Here is a 21223-nt window from a genome sequence, read left to right on the forward strand (position 1 = left end):
CATTTAAGAGTAATTGATTTTTGGAAATTGTGTCAAGAGCATTCAACAAGGAAAGAACAGTCTTTTCAACCAATGGCACTGGAACAACTGTATGCGTGCAAAAGAATGAAGTTGGACTCCTACCTCACACCATTTATAAAAACTAACTTAAAATGGATCAGAAACCTAAATGTAAGAGCTAAAACTGTAAAGCTCTTAGAGGAAAATGTAAGTGTAAATCTTTATGACTTTGAATTAGACATTTTTTTTAAATATGACATGAATAACACAAGCAACCAAAGGAAAAATTGATAATTGGACTCAAACACAATTAAACACTTGAGTTTCAGAGGACAACATCAAAAAGGTAAAAAGACAACCACAGAATGAGAGAAAATATTTGCCCATCACATATCTGATAAAGATTGAATATCCAGAATGTATAAAGAACTTCTATAACTCAACAATAACAATTAAAAAGGCAGATAACTAGGGGTGCCTGGATGGTTCAGTTGGTTAAGCATCCAACTTCAGCTCAGGTCATGATCTCGCAATTCGTGGGTTCGAGCCCCATGTCAGGCTCTGTGCTGACAGCTCAGAGCCTGGAGCCTGCTTTGGATTCTGTGTCTCCCTCTCTCTCCTCCTCCCCCACTCTTGCTGTATCTCTCTCTGTCTCTCAAACATAAATAAACGTTTAAAAAATTTTTTTAAAAAGAGGGAGGCAGATAACCCAATTGAAAGATAGGCAAGAGGTGTGAGTAGATATTTTTCTAAAGAAGTATACAGATGGCCAATAAGCACATAAAAATATGTTCAGATGTGTACAGGGTGTCTTCTTGGGGTGATGAAAGCATTCTAAAACTTTTGTGGCAGTGATTGCACACTTCTGTGACTCTACTAAAAACCACTGAATTATACATTTTATTCTTTTAAGTTTTTTTGAGTTATACATTTTAGATGGGTGAATTGACTGGTATGTGAATTATATTTCAATAAAGCTGTTACCAGAAAAGAATGTTAAAAGGAGATTTGCTTTGCAAATTTTGGCATTTCAAGTAACTCATAAAGGGACATCTTCAATAAATGATGTTAAAGCTTCCCTATTATTTAGAAAAATATATATTTAAAAATACTAATTTTCCAAATAAATTTTCTAGAGAACCCTGGCTAACACACAAGGCAAGCATGAGCAGGCAGTTCAGTGAAGAATTACAATTTAGTTGTAATTAGTGTAATCTCACTAATCTTACAAAGAAACTCCCAACTCAAAAGTTATATGGAAAAATGCTTAATAAAAATAAAATATAAATTTAATTTAAATAACATAATTTTGATGGAACAAAATTTTGGTCTTTGAAAATAATATATAATAAATACATATTATTGTTATAATAAATATAGGTAATAGGTAATTATAATAAATATAGGTAAATATTTACATAATTTGGGGGGGCAGTACAGACCTTTCTAAACATGACACTAAGGGCAGAAATCATAAATTTCTGCAGGAATGCACTGATTTGTTTAATGACATAATAAAGAAAAGCTTTAAATAAACCAACATTACAATTTATTTTTTAAAATGCATGTTTATTTATTTATTTTGAGAGAGAGAGAGAGTACTGGCAAGGAGAGGGGCAGAGAAAGAGGGAGAGAGAATCCTAAGCAGGTTCCGTGCTCAGCGTGAAACCCAAAAAATCAACATAACAATCTAAAGAAAAATGACAGATTTGAGAGAATATTCACACTGGTCGAGAAATGATTCAAAACAACAAGTGAAGAGCTTTTAGCAATAAATGACCATCTCTTCAGCAGAACACAAGGTTTGATAGTTGATTTTATGTGCCAACTTCACTGGGCTAATAGAATGCCCAGAGAGCTGGTAAAATATTGTTTCTAGGTGCATCTGTGAGCGTGTTTCTGGAAGAGAATAGCATTTGAATCAGTAGTCTCCATAAGGAAGATTCATCCTCACCAATGCAAGTGGACATCATCTGATCTGTTGAGGGCTTAAATAGAACAAAAAAGCAGAGCAAGGGCAAATTTGCTCTCTGCTGGAGCTGGAACGTGACATTGGTATTGCTGTGACCTGGGGCCTTTGGACTTCCACTGAATTACACCACCCACTTTCCTGGGTCTCCATCTTGTGGGCAGTAGATTGTGGCACTTCTCAGCTTCCCTTATCACATGAGCCAATGCCTCATAGTAAATCTCTTATTATATGTCAACATATATTCTATTGGTCCTGTTTTTCTAGAGAGCCCTGACTAACACACAAGGCAAGCATGAGCAGGCAGTTCAGTGAAGAATTACAATTTAGTTGTAATTAGTGTAATCTCACTAATCTTACAAAGAAACTCCCAATTGCAAATGCTTCCAGTTCAATTGTATGAAAACAGATAACGTTAATCCTATTTTAAACTCTGCCAAAGCACACAGAAACAAGGAAAACTTCTAAAATTTTTAAAATAATTTTAGGATTACATTGAAACAAACACCTACGGGAGTGCCTGGGTGACTCGGTTGAGCGACTGACTGCAGCTCAGGTCATGATCTCATGCTTCGTGAGTTCAAGCCTCTCGCATCAGGCTCTTCGCTGACAGCTGACAGTGTGGAGCCTGCTTGGGATTCTCTCTCTCCCTGTCTCTCTCTCTCTCTCTCTGCCCCTCCCCTGCTTGCGCTTTCTCTCTTTCTCAGAATAGATGAATAAACTTAAAAAAAAACCCACCTATGATAACATACATGTACAGATGGAAATTATGGGACAGCTTTGCTTAAGAATATTTATGTAAAATCCTAAGTGAGATAACAGTGGTAATGAGTTTGTCATTGATGTGGGTCTAATTGCATCAATTTTCACAGATTGCGCTCTTAAAAGTTACATATGGCTATATAGCAAACATACCACAAATTAGGTCAAAAGAGACAAAACGAGGAAGGAAATTGGCAATGTGTGATGAAGATTAATTTTCTTCCATGTAAAGACTCTTAGAAAATAACCAAAATGGGCAGAAGTCATGGATAGTCAGTTTGCAGAAAATAAATACAAATAGTTTTAAAAATATGGAAAAATCATTACCTCTATTTAAAAATGCAAATTCACACAAGAAGTCCCATATTTCACCTATCAGAATGTTTAATTGTACCAGATTATTTTTTATTTTTTTAAGGACATGGGAATAGGTACTCTCATAAACTGCTAGCAGAAATGCAGTTGGCACAATCGCTTTGCAACACTATAGTCATAAGTGTTCTTTGTTTTTGTTTTTGTTTTTTTAATTAAAAAAAATTTTTTTTACATTTATTTATTTTTGAGAGACAGAGTGAGTCAAAGTGAGAGTGAGGGAGAGGCAGAGAGAGAGGGAAACACAGGGTTGGAAGCAGGCTCCAGGCTCTGAGCTGTCAGCCCAGAGGCCGACGTGGGGCTCGAACCCACAGACTGTGAAATCATGACCTGAGCGGAAGTCAGGTGCTCAACCGACTGAACCACCCAGACGCCCCTGTTTTTGTTTTTGTTTTGTTAATTTTTAAATGTTTATTCCTGATAGAGCGAGGGGGGTGCAGGGTGGAAGGAGACACCGAATCCAAGGCTGGCTCCAGGCTCTGAGCTGTCAGTACAGAGCCCAAAGTGGGGCTGTAACTCAGGAACTGTGAGATCAAGACTTGAAGTCAGACACTTAACCGACTGAGCCACCCAGGCGCCCCTGTAGTCATAAGTTTTGAATGTAGACACACTTTGATTTTTCCTGTTCTCATGTATGTGTAGATGCCTGTAAAAGGAAGTTTGTTGCTTTTTTTGGAATTGCAAAAGACTGGAAACACCTTTAATTAATAATTCTTGCATATCCATGTAGTAAAATTCAAAAAAGAATGAGATAGATCTCTATATGCAGATATGGCAGCACCAAGATATATTGTTAAATGAAAGACAAAGGGCAAAACAGAGAAGAGTGTGCTCACATTTATGTTAAAAAAAAATGTAGGAAACATCGGAAGAATGTACAACTGTTAAGCATGTTTGTCTGGGGGTCAGGATCAAAGTCAGAGAAAGACATTTCAGCTTGTACCCTTTCCCAGTATTTGCATTTTTACCTTGTGTATCTATTATGCTTTTTTAAAATTAAATCTTAATCAAAATAGCAGTATGACCTTGGAAATTACTTAACATGTCTGCCTCAGTGTTTTCATCTATAAAATGAAGACTATAATAGTACCTATCTCATCAAGTTATCAGGATTAGGTAAGTTAATATGTGTGAAACATCTAGAATAGTGCTTCACACATGGTAAGCCTTTGATGAAAATTTGCTATTATTATTATGAACATAGGTTTAAAAATCAAATTGTGCTATAACTTTATTAGTACGGGGTATTTCTTTATTGAGATTCCTTTGTCTCGATCCCTTTTGCAATGCAGACACAACTAAATAGTTTTAGTTTGTTTTTTCTCTCATATTTATCTCCATGTTTCCCAATAGTAGTCTCTGATGTGTATATTTTAGATACTATTGACCCTACGATGGAATGTGAGGATTTAGCTTTCTTACACCATCCCATCCCACCCTAGTTTTCTGCCCTTCATTCTTTAAATATGGTTCTATCCTAATTTTTGGCTACATTAATATTGGGCATTAACATATTTTAACTGTAAATTATTGCTCATTTCTATAACTGTTTATTTTCCTTGAGCTGATAATCCTCTTCTCGTAATTTCTTACTTTCCTATGACCCTTTCTCTTAATTTTCCCAAAGAATTGTAAAGCCACTTTGTACACCGTTTTTCATATGGTTATTCATAATAGGTGACCATTTAGTTACACGTTTTTCTTTTTAAAGAAATTTCCTGGGATACCATTCTGGATTCCTTCAGCCTACTACTGCCCCAAATTGAACTGGTTACGCCTTAGGCCTGCTGTGTTTCTCCCATGTTGAGTACTCTGTTTCCTTGACCCAGTGTGGTCCTCTTTTCTTGGTTTATACTGTTGTTTTGGTGGATACGTCCTCAAGCAGCTTCCTGAGAAGGAAGGCATGGGAAATACAACTTCTAGATTTCATGTTTTGATCAGAGTTCTGTTTCTGATGATTTAAACGCAGTCTCATTCCTTTAATCAAAACGCAGTTTGTGATTTATTTGGCAGTGTGCATAAATCAGTGTAGGTCTGTACCTTCAACTTCATTTCTCATGAGAGAAACAATCGGAAGTTCTCCTCAGAGTTATGCTCCCTGAGGCCAGATTTCTTCATCTACCCAAACTGGTCAAAGGCTTTAAATACCCACCAGCACACTGCAGAGTACTCCTGGGGGTACGTATATCCCAGTAGTAGAAAAACAGGCCTCGTAATTAACTGTTTATTAGGACAGGTTGGGAAAGGTGATAGTAGAAAAAAGAGAGGGTGCATTGGGAGTGTGAGCCATTTGCTTATGAAACTTGTTTCCCAGCACTACCTGCCTCAGCCCTGTAAACCCCACCGTTATGTTTCAGTGGGTCAAAAAGCCCAGTGTCCAGTGGGTAGCATGGTAATGATGTTCCGTGTTCAGGCATCCAGATCCTACTGGCACTCAGCAGTAAGTCAGTGGTCTCTTAGAAGGAAATATTCTCCAAAGAAAGCATAGGTTTGCTTTATGTTATCAGGGCTCTTGGTGGGCTCCATGTACCCCCCAATCTGGCAGAGACCTCATAGACTGTTGGAGGCCCTGGGCCAAAGAGGTGAATTGACAGGGCTTTCTGTAGCCTGGAGCAGCTGGAGTGGGTTCTCCTGCCCTGGCTGCCACAGAAAGCTGGTGGTATTGGGGGTTACTCAGTAAAGGGGTCAGAGTAGCGATCTCTAAAGTGGATATATATGTGTCCACCAAAATATAAGGAAGTCCACCAAACATTGTGACTCTTATTTTTAAGGAGTGAAAGATGCAGCAGTTTGTCTTTTACTTTGGAAGGGGTATCCAGACATTCCCTAGACCACTAGCCTCCCGGAAGCATAGCTGAGGTGGCAGGTCCCGAACTTCCCAATCACTGGCACATCTGTTCTCTACCAAGGAATCTAGGGCACCATGTTCTCCCTGCTTCCAGGTCCAGTCATCAGCCTGGTATCATCAATGTATACTGTTCTGTTCTGTTCTACTGCAGAGCAGAGCATAAGAACCAAAGAAAGTTGAGGTAGTGCTGAGTAGGACAATCCTGAATAAGTCTGGAAAGTCTACACCATCTCGACCAGGTAAAAGTGTAGCGGTCTCTGGTGTTCTTTGTCCACAAAAATGGAGAAAATAGCATTTGCCAGATCAGTCACCAGAGGATAGGTTCCAGTGGTAAGTTTATTTGCTGCAGTAAATAGACTATATCTGAAATGGCAGCTGAAATTGGGGCCACCACTGATTCATTTAGCAGTACAGCCATTCTCCAAGACTCATCTGCCTTCTTCAGGAGCCAAATAAGCAAGTTAAATAGGGACGTGGTAGGAATCCTCACTCCTGTGATTTCTGTGACTTCCTAGGGTGACAGTCTTGGCTTGTCAGTTTACTATTTGGAGAAAGAACAGGTAGTTTCAGAGTTCTGTCTATGAGTAAGGGGGTCAAGGGAAGAATTTAGGACTAGAGTTAAGTATGTGTATTATATCTATACCTTTGGGATCTGTAGGAATAACCATAAGAGAGTTCATGGACTCACTGGGCCCATTGTGATACCTGGGCCAAAACTCCCTTTTCTCTCTCTCTTTTTTTTTTTTTTTCTATCTGTCCATTTTTATTTTTTATTTTTATTTTTTTTATCATATGAAATTTATTGTCAAATTAGTTTCCATACAACACCCAGTGCTCATCCTCCCTTTTCTCTTGATGCTATGAGCCCCCATTGGGAGCACAGTCAGACTAGAGCCCTCAGGCATTAAGGTTAGTGCAGAGCTAGTCCTATAACACTCTAAATGTCTGCCCCTTGTAGACAAGCCAAAAACCAAACATTGAACTAGGGAAGACAAACGATGGTTGCCAGGTGATTGTTCAATCACTATATTGTACACCTGTATGTTAACTACACTGGAATTAAAATCTTGAAAAATAAAATAAGTGTCTACCCTTTCCTCACTGCACGGCTACTCTGGTAAATGTCTGCATGTTCTCTGGGGAAAGGTTAGATTTTCGGTAGGTGCTACTTCAGAGGGCCTTCCCAGGGCCTTCCCAGCCTTCCCTTCATTCAAGGAACTTTTGGCCTGAGGATTGGATGAGGAGCCCTGTCTTGTGTCACAGTGACCCATTAAACTACATTTCACCAAACCTCAGGTGTTTTCGGGTATGTAGATCAAGGAGAACCTTAAAGGGTGTTCACCTTTTTAGTCCTAGGGGTCCTATGATCTGTTAGCCACTGTCAAAGATTCCTGTGGATTAAATCATTTCTATTATGCTCACAAATTCTGTGGGTCAGAGATTTAGGACACAAAGGGGACAGCTTATCTATGCTTCATGACGTCTGAGGTCCCAGTGGAATACCCAAAGGCTGGACACTGGAATCATCTGAAGGTTCATTTACTCATATATCAGGTAGTTGATGCTGGCTATTGGGTGGGGGGGTCTCGGTTCCTCTCCACACCAGCCTATAGTGTGATCTCTCTGCACAGGGCAGTTTTGGCTTCCTCACAGAATAGTGTCTGGATTCCAAAGGCAGACATTCCCAAGAGAGAGTTACGGGCAGAAGCTATGTCACCTTTTCTGAGTTAGCCTTGGAAGTCACACAGGATCATAGACTCATCCATGTTCTAAAGAAGGAAAGATAAAGCTGTACACTGAGAATAGTGTCAATGTCACATTGACTTATGAAATGGCTTAGGAAATGGGATACATATTGGTGCAGCCATCTTTGGAAAACTCATTCTGCCACAAGTAGGAAACATCAAGTTTTTTTTATTTTTTATTTTTTAATTAACTTTATTTATTTTAAGAGAGAGAGAGAGAGAACACGCACACAAGTGGGGAAGGGGCACAGAAAAGGAGAGACAGAATCCCAAGCAGGCTCCACACTATCAGTGCAGAGCTGTATGTGGGACTCAAATTCAGAAACTGTGAGATCATGACCTGAGCCAAGATCAAGAGTCAGATGCTTAACCTACTGTGCCACCCAGGCGCCCCAGAAACATCAAGTTCTTATCAACACAATCAATCCTGGTTAAAGGGGACTTAGCATGGATAGGGCTTGCTGGTCTTTTTCAAACAAATGGTGGTTGTCATATTTCATTAAATATGTATACACACATTAAAATGTGTGCTCTTTACAGCATACATACAATACATAAATAATGCCATCGATGAGCATATCTGAATGCGTGCATGAAATTTAAGAAAGTTTTATTTCATTTCAGTGTTCTGTATGGTCATGAGGATTGGTCATCTCAAAGATTTTAAGTTACAGTCATATGCCATTGAACACATTTTTACATGTACTGTCATGCTTGTTATAAATAGTAACTATTGAGCTTTTTCCGGGTTAAAACTTCTTGTTTTGGTTTGACTTTTTCTATTTAGACTTAACCTCTATTTTTAGTAGACACGGTATTTTTATTTTCTAACTCTAAAGATGAATGAACTATTTTCTCTTGAAAGTGGAGTGTTATTTGCAACTTTTCTCGGTTTTAATAGTACCACCAACCTTAACAGTCTGCTTGAATCTGAAAGTTAAATGAATATTACTGAATTACAGAATGCAGATAGTATCAACACATGACAATAAATTTGTGGGTGGGTGGGAATACTCTGCAGGAGGTAGCAAGCAGTTTCTCATTGAAGCATTTAAGGAGAGAGAAGCAATTTTTAGTGAGTAGTAGTTCAGATAATTGGGCATTTCTCAACGCCATCCCCCATGCCCTCTATCCTCCAAGCACATTAGATGACTCAGTCTTTCTGGAACATTTATACACAAAGTCATTGCACATTCCATTTTTTCTTCTCAGAATATCACCTTCCCCACCCATTCTCTGAGAAGCAAACTCCTGTTCAACCTAAAAAACACAAATCAAAACCATCTCTTTTGCGAAGCCTCTGTCATACCCCCAAAGCCAAGATCTCCACTTCCTCTTTTGTAATCACAAAGCACTTTGTGAATAAGCTACTACTCATGCTACTACTACAAGGCACCCTCCTGGGAAGGAAGGGAAGAGACAAATAAAGGGTGAGTAATATCTCCTCTTTGCACACTGTCCTGTACTCAGCAGTCAAGAATGGCTTGTTGCTTAAATTATCAGTCCTAAAAATGTGTCATTCCAAGGGTGAAGGAGAGCTGTTAATAATACAGATTCCTGGTCTGACTGAATCAGACTCTCGGGAGGGTGGCCCTTTTTGATGAACAATCCAGGTGGTCTTTGGAACAGACTTTGACAAACATGCTGTAGGCTGGGCACCATGTTCTCTCCGAAGAACTTACTGTAGCTTCTCCTATTCTTAGTCAGCCTTGCTTTTTGTTTTCTAAGCCATTTGTTTGATCTTCAAGTTCTTCCACAAGATTATTTTCATTTAGCTTTCAGGTATGGATACAGATTCTGGAGCCACCTGCCCTAGAATTTAATTTTTTTTTTTTAGCTGACATGTAATTTTGTATGTGTTTGTTAAGTTAACGTGCATTCATAAGGTGTGTGCGTATACACAATTAATGAAGTCGAGGCATATGAAACATTATGGAGTTTATAAATGGCTCAGTTACACTTTTTATTCCACAGTGTTTTCCTGATTATACATTTATATTGTCCAAAGCTGTCATTCAAGTTACACATCATAGCTGACACATATATCTTACAGGATTTCAGAAAATGGGGAATTATAGGATAAAATATAATTAGACCCGTGTTCCAGTAGATAATGTTTCAATAATTCATTTTCTTTTTTTTTTTTAATTAAAAAAATTTTTTTAAAGGAATCTCTCCAACGTGGGGCTCAAACTCACGACCCCAAGATCAGAAAAGTTGCATACTCTAGGGGCACCTGAGTGGCTTAGTCGGTTAAGCATCTGACTTTTGCTTAGGTCATGATCTTGTGGTTTGTGAACTCAAGCCCTGCATCCTATGTGCTTGAGCCCTGCTTCGGATGAGCCCCACTTCTCTCTCTCTCTCTCTCTCTCTCTCTCTCTCTCTCTCTGTCTCTGCCCCTTGCTCACTTTTGCCCTCTCTCTCAAAAAAAAAAAAAAAAAAAAGGTGGGGGGGGGGCGCCTGGGTAGCTCAGTCGGTTAAGCAGCCGACTTCAGCTCAGGTCATGATCTCGCAGTCCGTGAGTTTGAGCCCCGCGGCGGGCTCTGTGCTGAGAGCTCAGAGCCTGGAGCCTGTTTCAGATTCTGTGTCTCCCTCTCTCTGACCCTCCCCTGTTCATGCTCTGTCTCTCCCTGTCTCAAAAATAAATAAAAAACGTTTAAAAAAATGTAAAAAAAAAAAAAAAAAAGGAAAATGTTGTAGGCTCTACTGACTGAGCCAGCCAGGAGCCCCAAGAATTCATTTTCTAATCAAGTTTACTTCAGAAATTATTTAATCAGCTAAATCCATTCTAGTATTATGTCTTTCAATACTACCCTCCCTAACCAACTGAAGTCAGTAAAGAAACTGGAAGAAAAAAAGTTTCTCCATTTCTGTTTCTTAGATAATGTCTAACATAGACTCGCTCCCCGATGTTTAAATGGATCACATGTATTGTGCAATGGTTTTTTAAATGATTCAGTAAAGGAAGAAAGTGAATTCTGCCTACTCTGCCCACATGATTGAAATGCAATCCTGAAGACACAAAAGAACACACTCAAGAGGGTACTATTAAAATATAAATCCATTGTGATAGGCTGCAAAGAATGCTATTATAAATCTTGATAAACCCTAAAATAAGATAATGGAAAAATAAGTCATAATAAGTACATAATCAAATATTCCACATCAAATGATGATTGTATCTTCCCTTAATAAACTCACTGAAGTCTTAGCCCACTCGATTCTGTCAACTTGGTGCGTAAATGCAAAAGTCAAAAAATTTTTTTCTACCAGGTAGGCATCAAACAAATATATTTTATCACATTCTTCTTTTTGTCTTCACTTTTTAAAGAAAATGATTTCATGCAAGTTTAGGCAGCAAATGACACAGACAATAGTGAAGGTTATTTGGGTGATAATATTAGAAATTGGGAAATGCTGCCTTTGCAAATGAGAAACAAAAAAGGTCAGAATTGAATGAAGAAGTTTCTCCCAGGGAACGCTCATTGTCCTCTATGACCAAAGACATCGTGTCTGTAAATTCACCTAAGTGAAATTACATCCATGGCACCAAAAACCACCCCTGGAGCCAAATGGAGAGAGGAGGGAACAGGCAAAGACTTACAATGCACTTCTCTGAGAAGATACCGGGAAAACAAAGCTTTGCCCCAGCCTGCCTTGACCCATCAGTCTTCGGGAGGGCTACACCAATTCCATTCCCAGAGAATCATTACACTGGTTCTCTGAGAGAGGGAGGCAAAAGTCAAGGCATCTTCCTTCCCCCCAAAGCAGGGAGCTCCAAAGAGAGAAAAGTGGGAAGCCCTAGAGATAGAGACACGGCGCAGTGTGGGGCAGTGGTTAAGGACACTCTGCAATCTGAATCCCAACTTTCCCATTTGCCATTGTGACTGAGGGAAAGTTTTCTTAAACCTCTGCCCTCATTTTCTTCTGTAAAACATAGGTGATTATAATATTTGCTCACTTGGATTAATAGATTTGCCATGATGAGATGCTTCACATATAATCAATAAATGTTAGTCATGATGATGAAAGTGATGTTGCTGATGATATGGTGGTCTACATTATCATTTGTGCCCCTCCCCCAATGGTGAGCTATTCATGGTGGAGCTGTTATAGTGCCTGGAAACCCATCAGGTCTGAACAGTCCAGAGAGGAAAGGAGTCTCTGACTGAATTTCCAATTTTCCCCCCCTGGAACACTGCTTTGGATTGGTATTTATTACTTACTTTAAAATTCTTAATCTATGCTGATCCACCTGAATTGAGAAGGGATCTAGGGAGAATCTGAGTTAGGCTTCACAGAAATTTTAAAAGACAAATTAATGGGAGAATCAAAGTACAAGAAAATGAACAATAATGAGTTTTAAGAACTTAAGGTTTGTGTCACTTTTTTGATATTGTTTTTGAGTGATTGTTTGTTTTGACATAGAGAGAGAGAGAGGCAGCATGAGTGGGGGAGGGGCAGAGAGAGAGAGGAGAGAGAGAATCTCAAACAGGCTCCTTGCTAATAGCTGGTGCAGGGCTCGATCCTGCATGAGATCCAACCATGAGATCATGACCTGAGCTGAAATCAAGAGTCCTGAGTCAGGCTCGCTGTTGAGCATGGAGCCTGCTTAAGATTCTCACTCTCTCCCTCTGCTCTCCTACCCCTCTCACAGTCTCTCTCTATATACAAAAAATAAAAATTTTCCTTTTAAGGCGATGTGAGCTTTAGAAGTTACTAGAGTATTATAAACTCATATTTTAATAGTTTTGGGTTTTTTTTAATGTTTGTTTACTTTGAGAGAGAGAGAGAGAGAGAGAGAGAGAGAGAGAGAGAGAGAAAGCACATGCAGGGGAAGGGCAGAGAAAGAAGGAGAGAATCCTAAGCAGTCTCCATGCTGTCGGCACAGAGACCAACATGGGGCTCAAACTCATGAACCATGAGATCATGACCTAAGCTGAAACCAAGAATCAATTGCTTAACCAACTGAGTCACTTAGGCACCCCTAAGCTCATTATTTCATCTATGATACTCCTGGAAAGAATGTGATGCATGAAAAAAAAAATACTTGAATTTTGATTACAGGCATTTTTCCCAATGTAAAAAAAAAAAAAAAGACTTCTAAAAATCCACCAACACTGTCTCAAAGTATCCTAAAGGCAGGATGCCTGGGTGGCCCAGTAGGTTAAGCGTCTGACTCTTGATTTCAGCTCAGGTCATGATCTCACAGTTTGTGGGATTGAGCCCCAAGATGGGCTCCTCACTGATAGCCTGGAGCCTGCCTGGAACTCTCTGCCCCTTCCCCGCACATGCGTGCTCTCTCTCTCTCAAAAATAAATAAACTTAGAAAAGTATCCTAAAGGCAAGGAATATTTCTTTTTTCCCATATGAAACCACAACATACCTGATACACACTCTACTCACTCACTGAAAGTTTTTATCTGACCTTTCCAGAAACATGTGGATGTGACTTCTGGTCAAATCATAGAATTGTCATTTGGTGGAGGTATTTCTTTTAAACCCATCCCACCCCCACCCCCCCCACCCCCGAAAAAAAAAAACAAAAAAACAAAAAAAACAAATAGCAAGGCTTCAAACTGAGTTAATTTGCAAAATTTAAAAATCTGCCTTAATTACATTTGGTGCTTGTTGTTAGTCCCTAAAATGTTTAGTAAACCCCTTGTGTTGAGCGTAGCCATTGCAAAAAACACTCCAGTGGATTTTTGTTTCACACTTCTTCCCTTCAAAGAGCACAATCAGGTGCCACCTACTCTCACTTGATACAGTCACTGACCATGGTATAGAAAAAAAAAATGTTTTAATAGAAGTCAAGGAAATGTCCAGCACATTGTGGTAAGTAATAAAAACATGGCAGAGGCTGCTTATGAACACTAAGCTAAGTACAGGTCTCCAAGAAAGGACCTACCACAACTGTCCATTTTGCTGGCTGGAATGGTTGGCTCAGTCAGGCTTCCCAGCCACTTCCCCAGTGCTCAGGATCTCTTCTGGGAAAAATACTGCAACAGTGTAGTCCTGTCTTCTGCTGGGTCCTATCTTGATGCACTTCCAAGAAGAGAATCATAGAAAGAAATATAGAGCTAGACATTATTTGGGAGATTTTACAGATGAGAAAAAATGAAGTCCAGAAAACAGAACTAATTTGTTCCAGTCCAAACACCCAAGAGATAGTAGGACTGGAGCCCTATCTACTGGCCTCCATGACTTCTAAGCCTAACAGCTGCTTTGGCAGAACTCAAAATTCAGGATTTCACAGAAAGCTTTAGCTTTATATGTCACATTGTTATTTACTTACTTATTTTTAAATTTACATCCGAGTTAGTTAGCACATAGTGCAACAATGATTTCAGGAGTAGATTTCTTGATTCCCCTTACCCATTTAGCCCATCCCCCCTCCCACAAGCCCTCCAGTAACCCTCAGTTTGTTCTCCATATTTAAGAGTCTCTTCTGTTTTGTCCCCCTCCCTGTTTTTATATTATTTTTGCTTCTCTTCCCTTGTGTTCATCTGTGTTTTAAAGTCCTCATATGAGTGAAGTCATGTATTTGTTTCTCTCTGATTGACTACTTTCGCTTAGCATAATACCCTCTAGTTCCATCCACATAGTTGCAAATGGCCAGATTTCATTGTTTTTGATTGCTGAGTAATACCCCATTGTATGTGTATACCACATCTTTATCCATTCATCCGTCGATGGACATTTGGGCTCTTTCCATACTTTGGCTATAGTTGATAGTACTGCTATAAACATTGGGGTACATGTGCCCCTTCGAAACAGCATACCTGTATCCCTTGGATAAATACCTAATAGTGCAATTGCTGGGTTGTAGGGTAGTTCTATTTTTAATTTTTTTTTTTAATGTTTATTCATTTGTGAGAGACAGAGAAAGACGGAGTGAGTGGGCAGGGGCAGAGAAAGAGGGAGACACAGAATCTGAAGCAGGCTCCAGGCTCTGAGCTGTCAGCACAGAGCCCGACATGGGGCTCGAACCCATGAATCATGAGATCATGACCTGAGCTGAAGTTGGACACTAACTGACTGAGCCACCCAGGCGCCCCTCTATTTTTAATTTTTTGAGGAACCTCCATACTGTTTTCCAGCGTGGCTGCACCAGCTTGCATTCCTACCAACAGTGCAAAAGAGATCCTCTTTCTCCACATCCTCACCAACATCTGTTGTTGCCTGAGTTAATGTTAGCCATTCTCACAGGCGCGAGGTGGTATCTCAGTGTGGTTTTGATTTGTATTTCCCTGATGATGGGTGATGTTGAGCATTTTTTCATGTGTCGGTTGGCCATCTGGATATCTTCTTTGGAGAAGTGTCTATTCATGTCTTCTGCCCATTTCTTCACTGGATTATTTGTTTTTTGGGTGTTGAGTTTGATAAGTTCTTTGTAGATTTGGGATGCTAACCCTTTATCTGATACGTCGTTTGCAAATATCTTCTCCCATTCTGTTGGTTGCCTTTTAGTTTTGCTGATTGTTTCCTCTGCTGTGCAGAAGCTTTTTACTTTGATGAGGTCCCAGTAGTTCATTTTTGCTTTTGTTTCCCTTGCCGCCAGAGACGTGTTGAGTAAGAAGTTGCTATGGCCAAGTTCAAAGAGCTTTTTGGCTGCTTTCTCCTCAAGGATTTTGATGGCTTCCTGTCTTACATTTAAGTCTTTCATCCATTTTGAGTTTATTTTTGTGTATGGTATAAAAAAGTGGTCCAGGTTCATTCTTCTGCATGTCATTGTCCAGTTTTCCCAGCACCATGTGCTGAAGAGACTGTCTTTATTCCATTGGATATTCTTTCCTGCTTTGTCAAAGATTAGTTGGCCATACGTTTGTGGGTCCATTTCTGGGTTCTCTATTCTGTTCCATTGATCTGAGTGTCTGTTCTTGTGCCAGTACCATACTGTCTTGATGATTACAGCTTTGTAATACCGCTTGAAATCCGTACACTGTTATTAAGAGAACACTAACTGTATGTACAGAAGGTAAATATCCAGTTATCCAATCATTAAAATAAGATTTGCATAACATGTTGTGGATTTGTTACATATAACAGAAAGTAACCAAATTTACTAAAATTTGAAAATATTTCTGTATTAATTTAAAGAAATTTAACTACTATGAAAATGGCTTCAACATCTTGAATAAAAAAAAAACTTATGTAAGTGTGTTATTATTAATTCTACCAGCATTTTTGAGATTTCACTATTACCATGCATGGCCCTAAGTGTGAAGATGCAGGGGGAAAAAAAAAGAGCCCTCTTCCAACTTGCCAGCAAATTGAGGAAGCTGATAGAAAACAAACCAGTGGGATACGGTGATTACAGCTGTGGCTGCATGGGGTATGATGCCTGTGGCAGGACAAATGAGGTGGACTTAACTGTCACGTGAGGAAGAGAAGGTTCCTCCAGACAGATGCCCCAGAGTTGCATCTTGAAAGAAGGGGACTAAATGGAAAAGGGCATTAAAAGAAGAGAGAAGAGCATGTACCAGCCAGTAGGTGTGACAGCACGTGGAAGATCTGGGGACTGTGTGCTTCTAAATGGCTGCATCCCACAGGAGGGGGAGGGCAGATCTTGAAGAAGGTTGTACATCATACTGAAAAGTTTTTATTTTAACCAGAAAATAGTGGCAAGGTGTTGACAAGTTATATGCTGTAAAATAATGCGAATCAAATTCTACTATAAAGTCACTGGTTTTGTTTTGTTTTGTTTTTCTTCTTCTCAACATCTGAAACTTTGATAGAACATCTGGGAGTTGAATGTGATAAAATCACCAGCATCCAGCTGTAGAGTGGACAGAAGTCTCAGTTTACTCATCTGTAAAATAAGAGATCATTTTAGGGTTGTTGTAAGAAGCACATGGTTAAAGCCCGCTAAGTATTTATTACAGTGGCTGGCATATTGTAAACACTCGATAAGGGTAAATTTGCACTGTGATCATCATTATTATAAAAATCTGAATTGGAGGGGCATCTAGCTTGCTTAGTCAGTGGAGAGTCCAATTCTTGATTTCAGGGTCGTGAGTTTTTGTCCCATGCTGGGTGTGGAGATTACTTAAAAAAAACAAAAACAAAAACAAAAACTTAAAAAAAACCTGAATCAGAGAAAATGGATTAGAATGCTAATGGTTAATTTTAACATCTAGAGTTAAGAATAATTTTCCAAATCTGCTGATTCTGAATTGCTTAGAGTAATTGGGTCCCTTCAGAGAGAACTACTTTGTTAGAGGCAGCGCTAGGAAAAGGCATTGGTTAGCAAAATGCATTGATTATGTACTTGGGGGCGGAACTTTTCTGCTGATTTTATTGTCCAAGAGAATGTAAGAAAAGAAAACTTGAGTTTCAGCAGTTGAGAGCAGCATCTGAGGAGAGCCAAGTGCTTGATTTGGGAGTTAAAAGTGGAAGAGGAAAATATCAAGGTCCATAGATAGCAACTTGGGATAAAAATTAACTTTTTCTTTTTTTTTTTTTTTGCTTGGCAGGCCCACAGAAAAAAGAGAGTATATTATGCTTTTAATTTGCTATTACATTGTATCTAATTATTTGTAATCTATTCTCATACTGTAATTACTGAAGATTATTTTTTGCTACATTTTTGTTATTGGAATATTTTCTGTAATTGTTCCAAATTGAAAATTTGATACATGGTTTAACAATTTCACTTTGGTTGTATTAAAAATTAGGTGGATCAGAATTAGATTTACCATGTGCATAATACCATCTCTCTATTAAAAAAAAGGACTACCTCTCAACATTTTGTAGACTAATAGTTTTATTTTCTGTGTTCTGTTTTGTTAGTGCTCCTATATTCCTCCCTGTAAGAGAGAAAATCAGAAGAACTTGGAAAGTGTCATGAATTGGCAACAGTACTGGAAAGATGAGATTGGTTCCCAGCCATTTACTTGCTATTTTAATCAATTTCAAAGGTAAGCCGGTGTTTACATGTGCATATTAAAATGGTTTGTAGCCTTTGTAGTTTATTACAAAATAAATCGTGGATTGTGCTCACTTGACAAAATATCTGGCCTGGAGATAGTCTCAACTCTTTCTAGCATGGAGTTAGGGAAGCCCCTTACTCTACAGGTGGGGAGGTAAGTGAAGAATCTGCAGGACAAAGAGAGAGAACTTGTGTCATGGCGCTACCCTCTGGATACCCTCAGAATGCGCTTTCAGATTGGAACACTAGATACTAGTGGTATTTCCTGAGAATTACAGATTAATGCACATCAACTGAACCACATGTGGATTTGCGAGCATTTGGGGGCGCATCAAATCTTACCTTTCCTTTTCCTTTCTATTCCGATGAAGTATCACGAAAATGAGTTCACACCATGAAAACTTACTTGACTTAGAGACAACTCACATTATGCCATATGACCACAGATCGCTGGACTAGAACACTATGGTACCCACCCCGATTAATCATACTAATTTATTCATTAAACATTGAATGTTCACAACTCCTTGCAGTACTCTCCTTAGATGTTCCGCAGTTACATTAAGCTTTCTTTTCCTCCCAGAGTCCCTCTTAGTGAAGGGCACTCCCATCGACTTGTTTACTTAGTCCTGAGAACGGTGAGTAATTCCTAATTTGCATTTCTCTTTTACACACTATAACTTTCATTTGCCGTCATGCACAGTGACTCTTGTCTGCCTTCCCTCTGCCACTGTCTTACTTCAGGTCCACATGATTTCTCAGCTCCAACAACACAAAAGTCTTTTAACCAGTCCTTCCACCTCCCACCTGCCCCCACTCCAGGCCCATTCCTCATGCTGCTGCCAAGGCAATTTTTCTAAAACGTGAATTTAATCCGGTTTCTCCTCATGGTTTTCAAAGTAAAGTCCGAACATCTTGGCATGGCACATGCATCAGGTACCTATGGTTGCATAACAAACCACCCAAAATCTAGTGGCTCCCTACCACAATGACTTACTATTTCTTACAATTCTGTGGGTTGGCTGGGAGGTTCACGTGCAGTCAGATGATGGCTGGAATAGCTGCGTGGGCCAAGATGGCCTCGCAGGCCCAGCACTTGGTACCGGTGTGGCTGACGTGCCTCACTTCTCTTCCACTGGCTTCTCATCCTTCAGTAGGTTAGGTCGCCTTCCTTACAGTATGGTAGCTTCAGGGCAGCATTTCAAGAGAGCCAGGCCCCGGCTCTGGAACTTACAGAGCATCACTTCTGACACATTCTATTGGTCAAAGCAAGTATGAGGCCAGCCAGATTCATGAGGTGTGAAAATCAACTCTGCTTCTTGAAAGAAGCTGCAAAGATTTTGTGGCCATATTTAATCCACCACAGCATAGGCTCCTCAAGTTCTTGCCCCAGAATACCATCTTTCCAGCCTCATCTTTATGCCACTCTGAACTATGTGCAGTTCCCAGAATATCTTATGTGTTTATATCCATGTCTCTTTATTTGTTTCTCCTGCTTCCCGACTGCCTTGATGAAGACCCCTTTTCTGAGCTGTTTTCCGTGATCTCCAAGTTTGGTTTGGTTGTATAGACTTAGGATGCCATCTACTGCATGCAGACAGAAAACGGACTCAAAGTATCATAAACAATTGGGAGATTTATTATTGCATACATTAAGAAATGCACAGGTAGATCAACATTAGGGTTGTTTGATGCAGTAACCTAACAGTGGCCTCAAGAACCCAGGTCCTTTCTGGATCTCAGATCCACTCATGTTTACGATATGCAGGCATAGCAGTGTCCAAAGGCCAAAAGAAGACTATCTCTTTTGGTATGTTTTTCTTGGAATTAGGAAAGCTTTTCTCAATTTCCAATAGCCGACCTCCCCTTAGGTATCCTTGTTTAGAATGAGTTCTCTTGCCTACTCATAAACCAGTCACAAGAAAGAACAATCAGAATGTACCACTGAGTTGGGGACCGGGCAATATCTCCCAAGCTGGATGGAGAAAGGGTGCATGCCCGAGCAGACAGGAATGAAGAAGAAGGGACCATATGTTGTGGAGCAGCCAAAAGTGCCAGTTACAAGGTGTGTTTTCCATGTTCTGTTTACACAGCTCTATCCTGGGGTTTGCAACCCTCATTTCACACGACTATGTCAGAGGAGCTTAGAAAAAAAAAAGGCACCACAAACCAATGAAATTAGAATATCTGGTGGTTGAACCTAGGCATTAGCATTTTAAAAAAATTGACTTTAGGGATTCTAATATACCACTAGATTGAGAGCCACTGCATTATCCTTTCACTTATCACTCTCTACTGGAATCGTCTATATACCCATCTCCCCCACGAGACTGTATACTGGTTAATGGTGTAGCACATCCTCTTTGGCTTCATATCCCCGGGACTTAGTGCAATGCCTGGCTCTCAGTTAATAAAAGTTTGGTGAATTAATGAATGAATGAATGCAATGTGCCAGATTAATAAGAAGGAATTTTGGGGGGAGAAACTGGTTCTTATGCAAATAGAAATTTGATTTCATCAGCTAGAAATGAAAGCGGGGACGACCTTGAAGATGGGATGGCTACACTAAAGAAACCAAGGCTTGACAATATAGATACATAAGGCGTGTAGGTTATATAATAAGTAGTGGTGAGCAGTTCTAACAAATGGGGTGTAAGTCCCGTGTCAGGCTCTGCACTGAGCGTGCTTGGGATCCTCTCTCTTCCTCTTTCTCTCTGCTCCTCCCCTGCTCACCCTCCCTCAAAAGAAATAAAAACTTAAAAAAATAAGGAGTGGTGAATTTGTAAGGTGGACAGGTAGCTTGAAGTTAGATTTCTAAAGGGTCATAAATCCCATACTAAGGAGGTCGTCTGTTATATGGGCAATGACAATTTGTGACTTTTTTTTTCTTTTTTTAATCAGAGATTGACTTGAGTGGATATCTGATTTAGAAAGTAACCTGATTTAGAAAGTAATCTGATTTAGAAAGTTGAAAGAAAGAAAGAAAGAAAGAAAGAAAGAGAGAAAGAAAGAGAGAAAGAAAGAAAGAAAGAAAGAAAGAAAGAAAGAAAAAGAAAGAAACCGGTTTGAGTGTTGAGTGTGTATCGGAAGAGAATGATGGAGAGTTAAAGGCAGAGTACTCTAGCTCAGAGACAGGCAGGGGGTTGGGGAAGTAAAGAGAATAGTGAATGAAAAAAAATAACCTTTATGAGTGGCTACTGCGTGCCAGCCACTGTGAATAGCATTGCATTTACCTCACCAAATTTCTTATAATAGTTCTAAGTACTAGCTCCATTTAACATATGAGGGAACTAAGACTTAAAGAAGTTAAATAACTTGTCCGATGTACACAGCTATTAAGTGAAAAAAAAACCCAAAAAACTGGAATCCAGTTCGTCTGATTTCCAAAGCTCCTCCTATTATCTTTCTGCTGGTCCTCATGAAGATTCTGGAGGGCCCAGATAAGGGCAGTGGACATGGAAACAGCTCACAGAAGGGTACATCAGGAAGATGTGTGATAGTTACAAGCAATAGAACTTAATGTAAGTGCTGAGGAACAGGAAGGTGTCACATTTGCCTGGGTGTGAGAAAGGACAGTCCAGCTTTGTGCTGAATTT

At 39.5% G+C, this 21223-nt stretch overlaps 1 protein-coding gene across 1 annotated transcript in view; it reads left to right on the plus strand.

Moving 5' to 3' along the window:
* KCNMB4 (potassium calcium-activated channel subfamily M regulatory beta subunit 4) overlaps window positions 1-21223 on the plus strand; it is a 63569-nt gene that overhangs the window by 10728 nt on the left and 31618 nt on the right. Inside the window, exon 2 of the mRNA XM_047865039.1 lies at window positions 17489-17616. Within this exon, the coding sequence (XP_047720995.1) occupies window positions 17489-17616 (128 nt within the window). The remainder of the gene's footprint in view (window positions 1-17488; window positions 17617-21223) is intronic.

Source organism: Prionailurus viverrinus, chromosome B4, assembly GCF_022837055.1.
Source record: "Prionailurus viverrinus isolate Anna chromosome B4, UM_Priviv_1.0, whole genome shotgun sequence".
In the NCBI taxonomy this organism is placed as follows: Eukaryota; Metazoa; Chordata; class Mammalia; order Carnivora; family Felidae; genus Prionailurus; species Prionailurus viverrinus.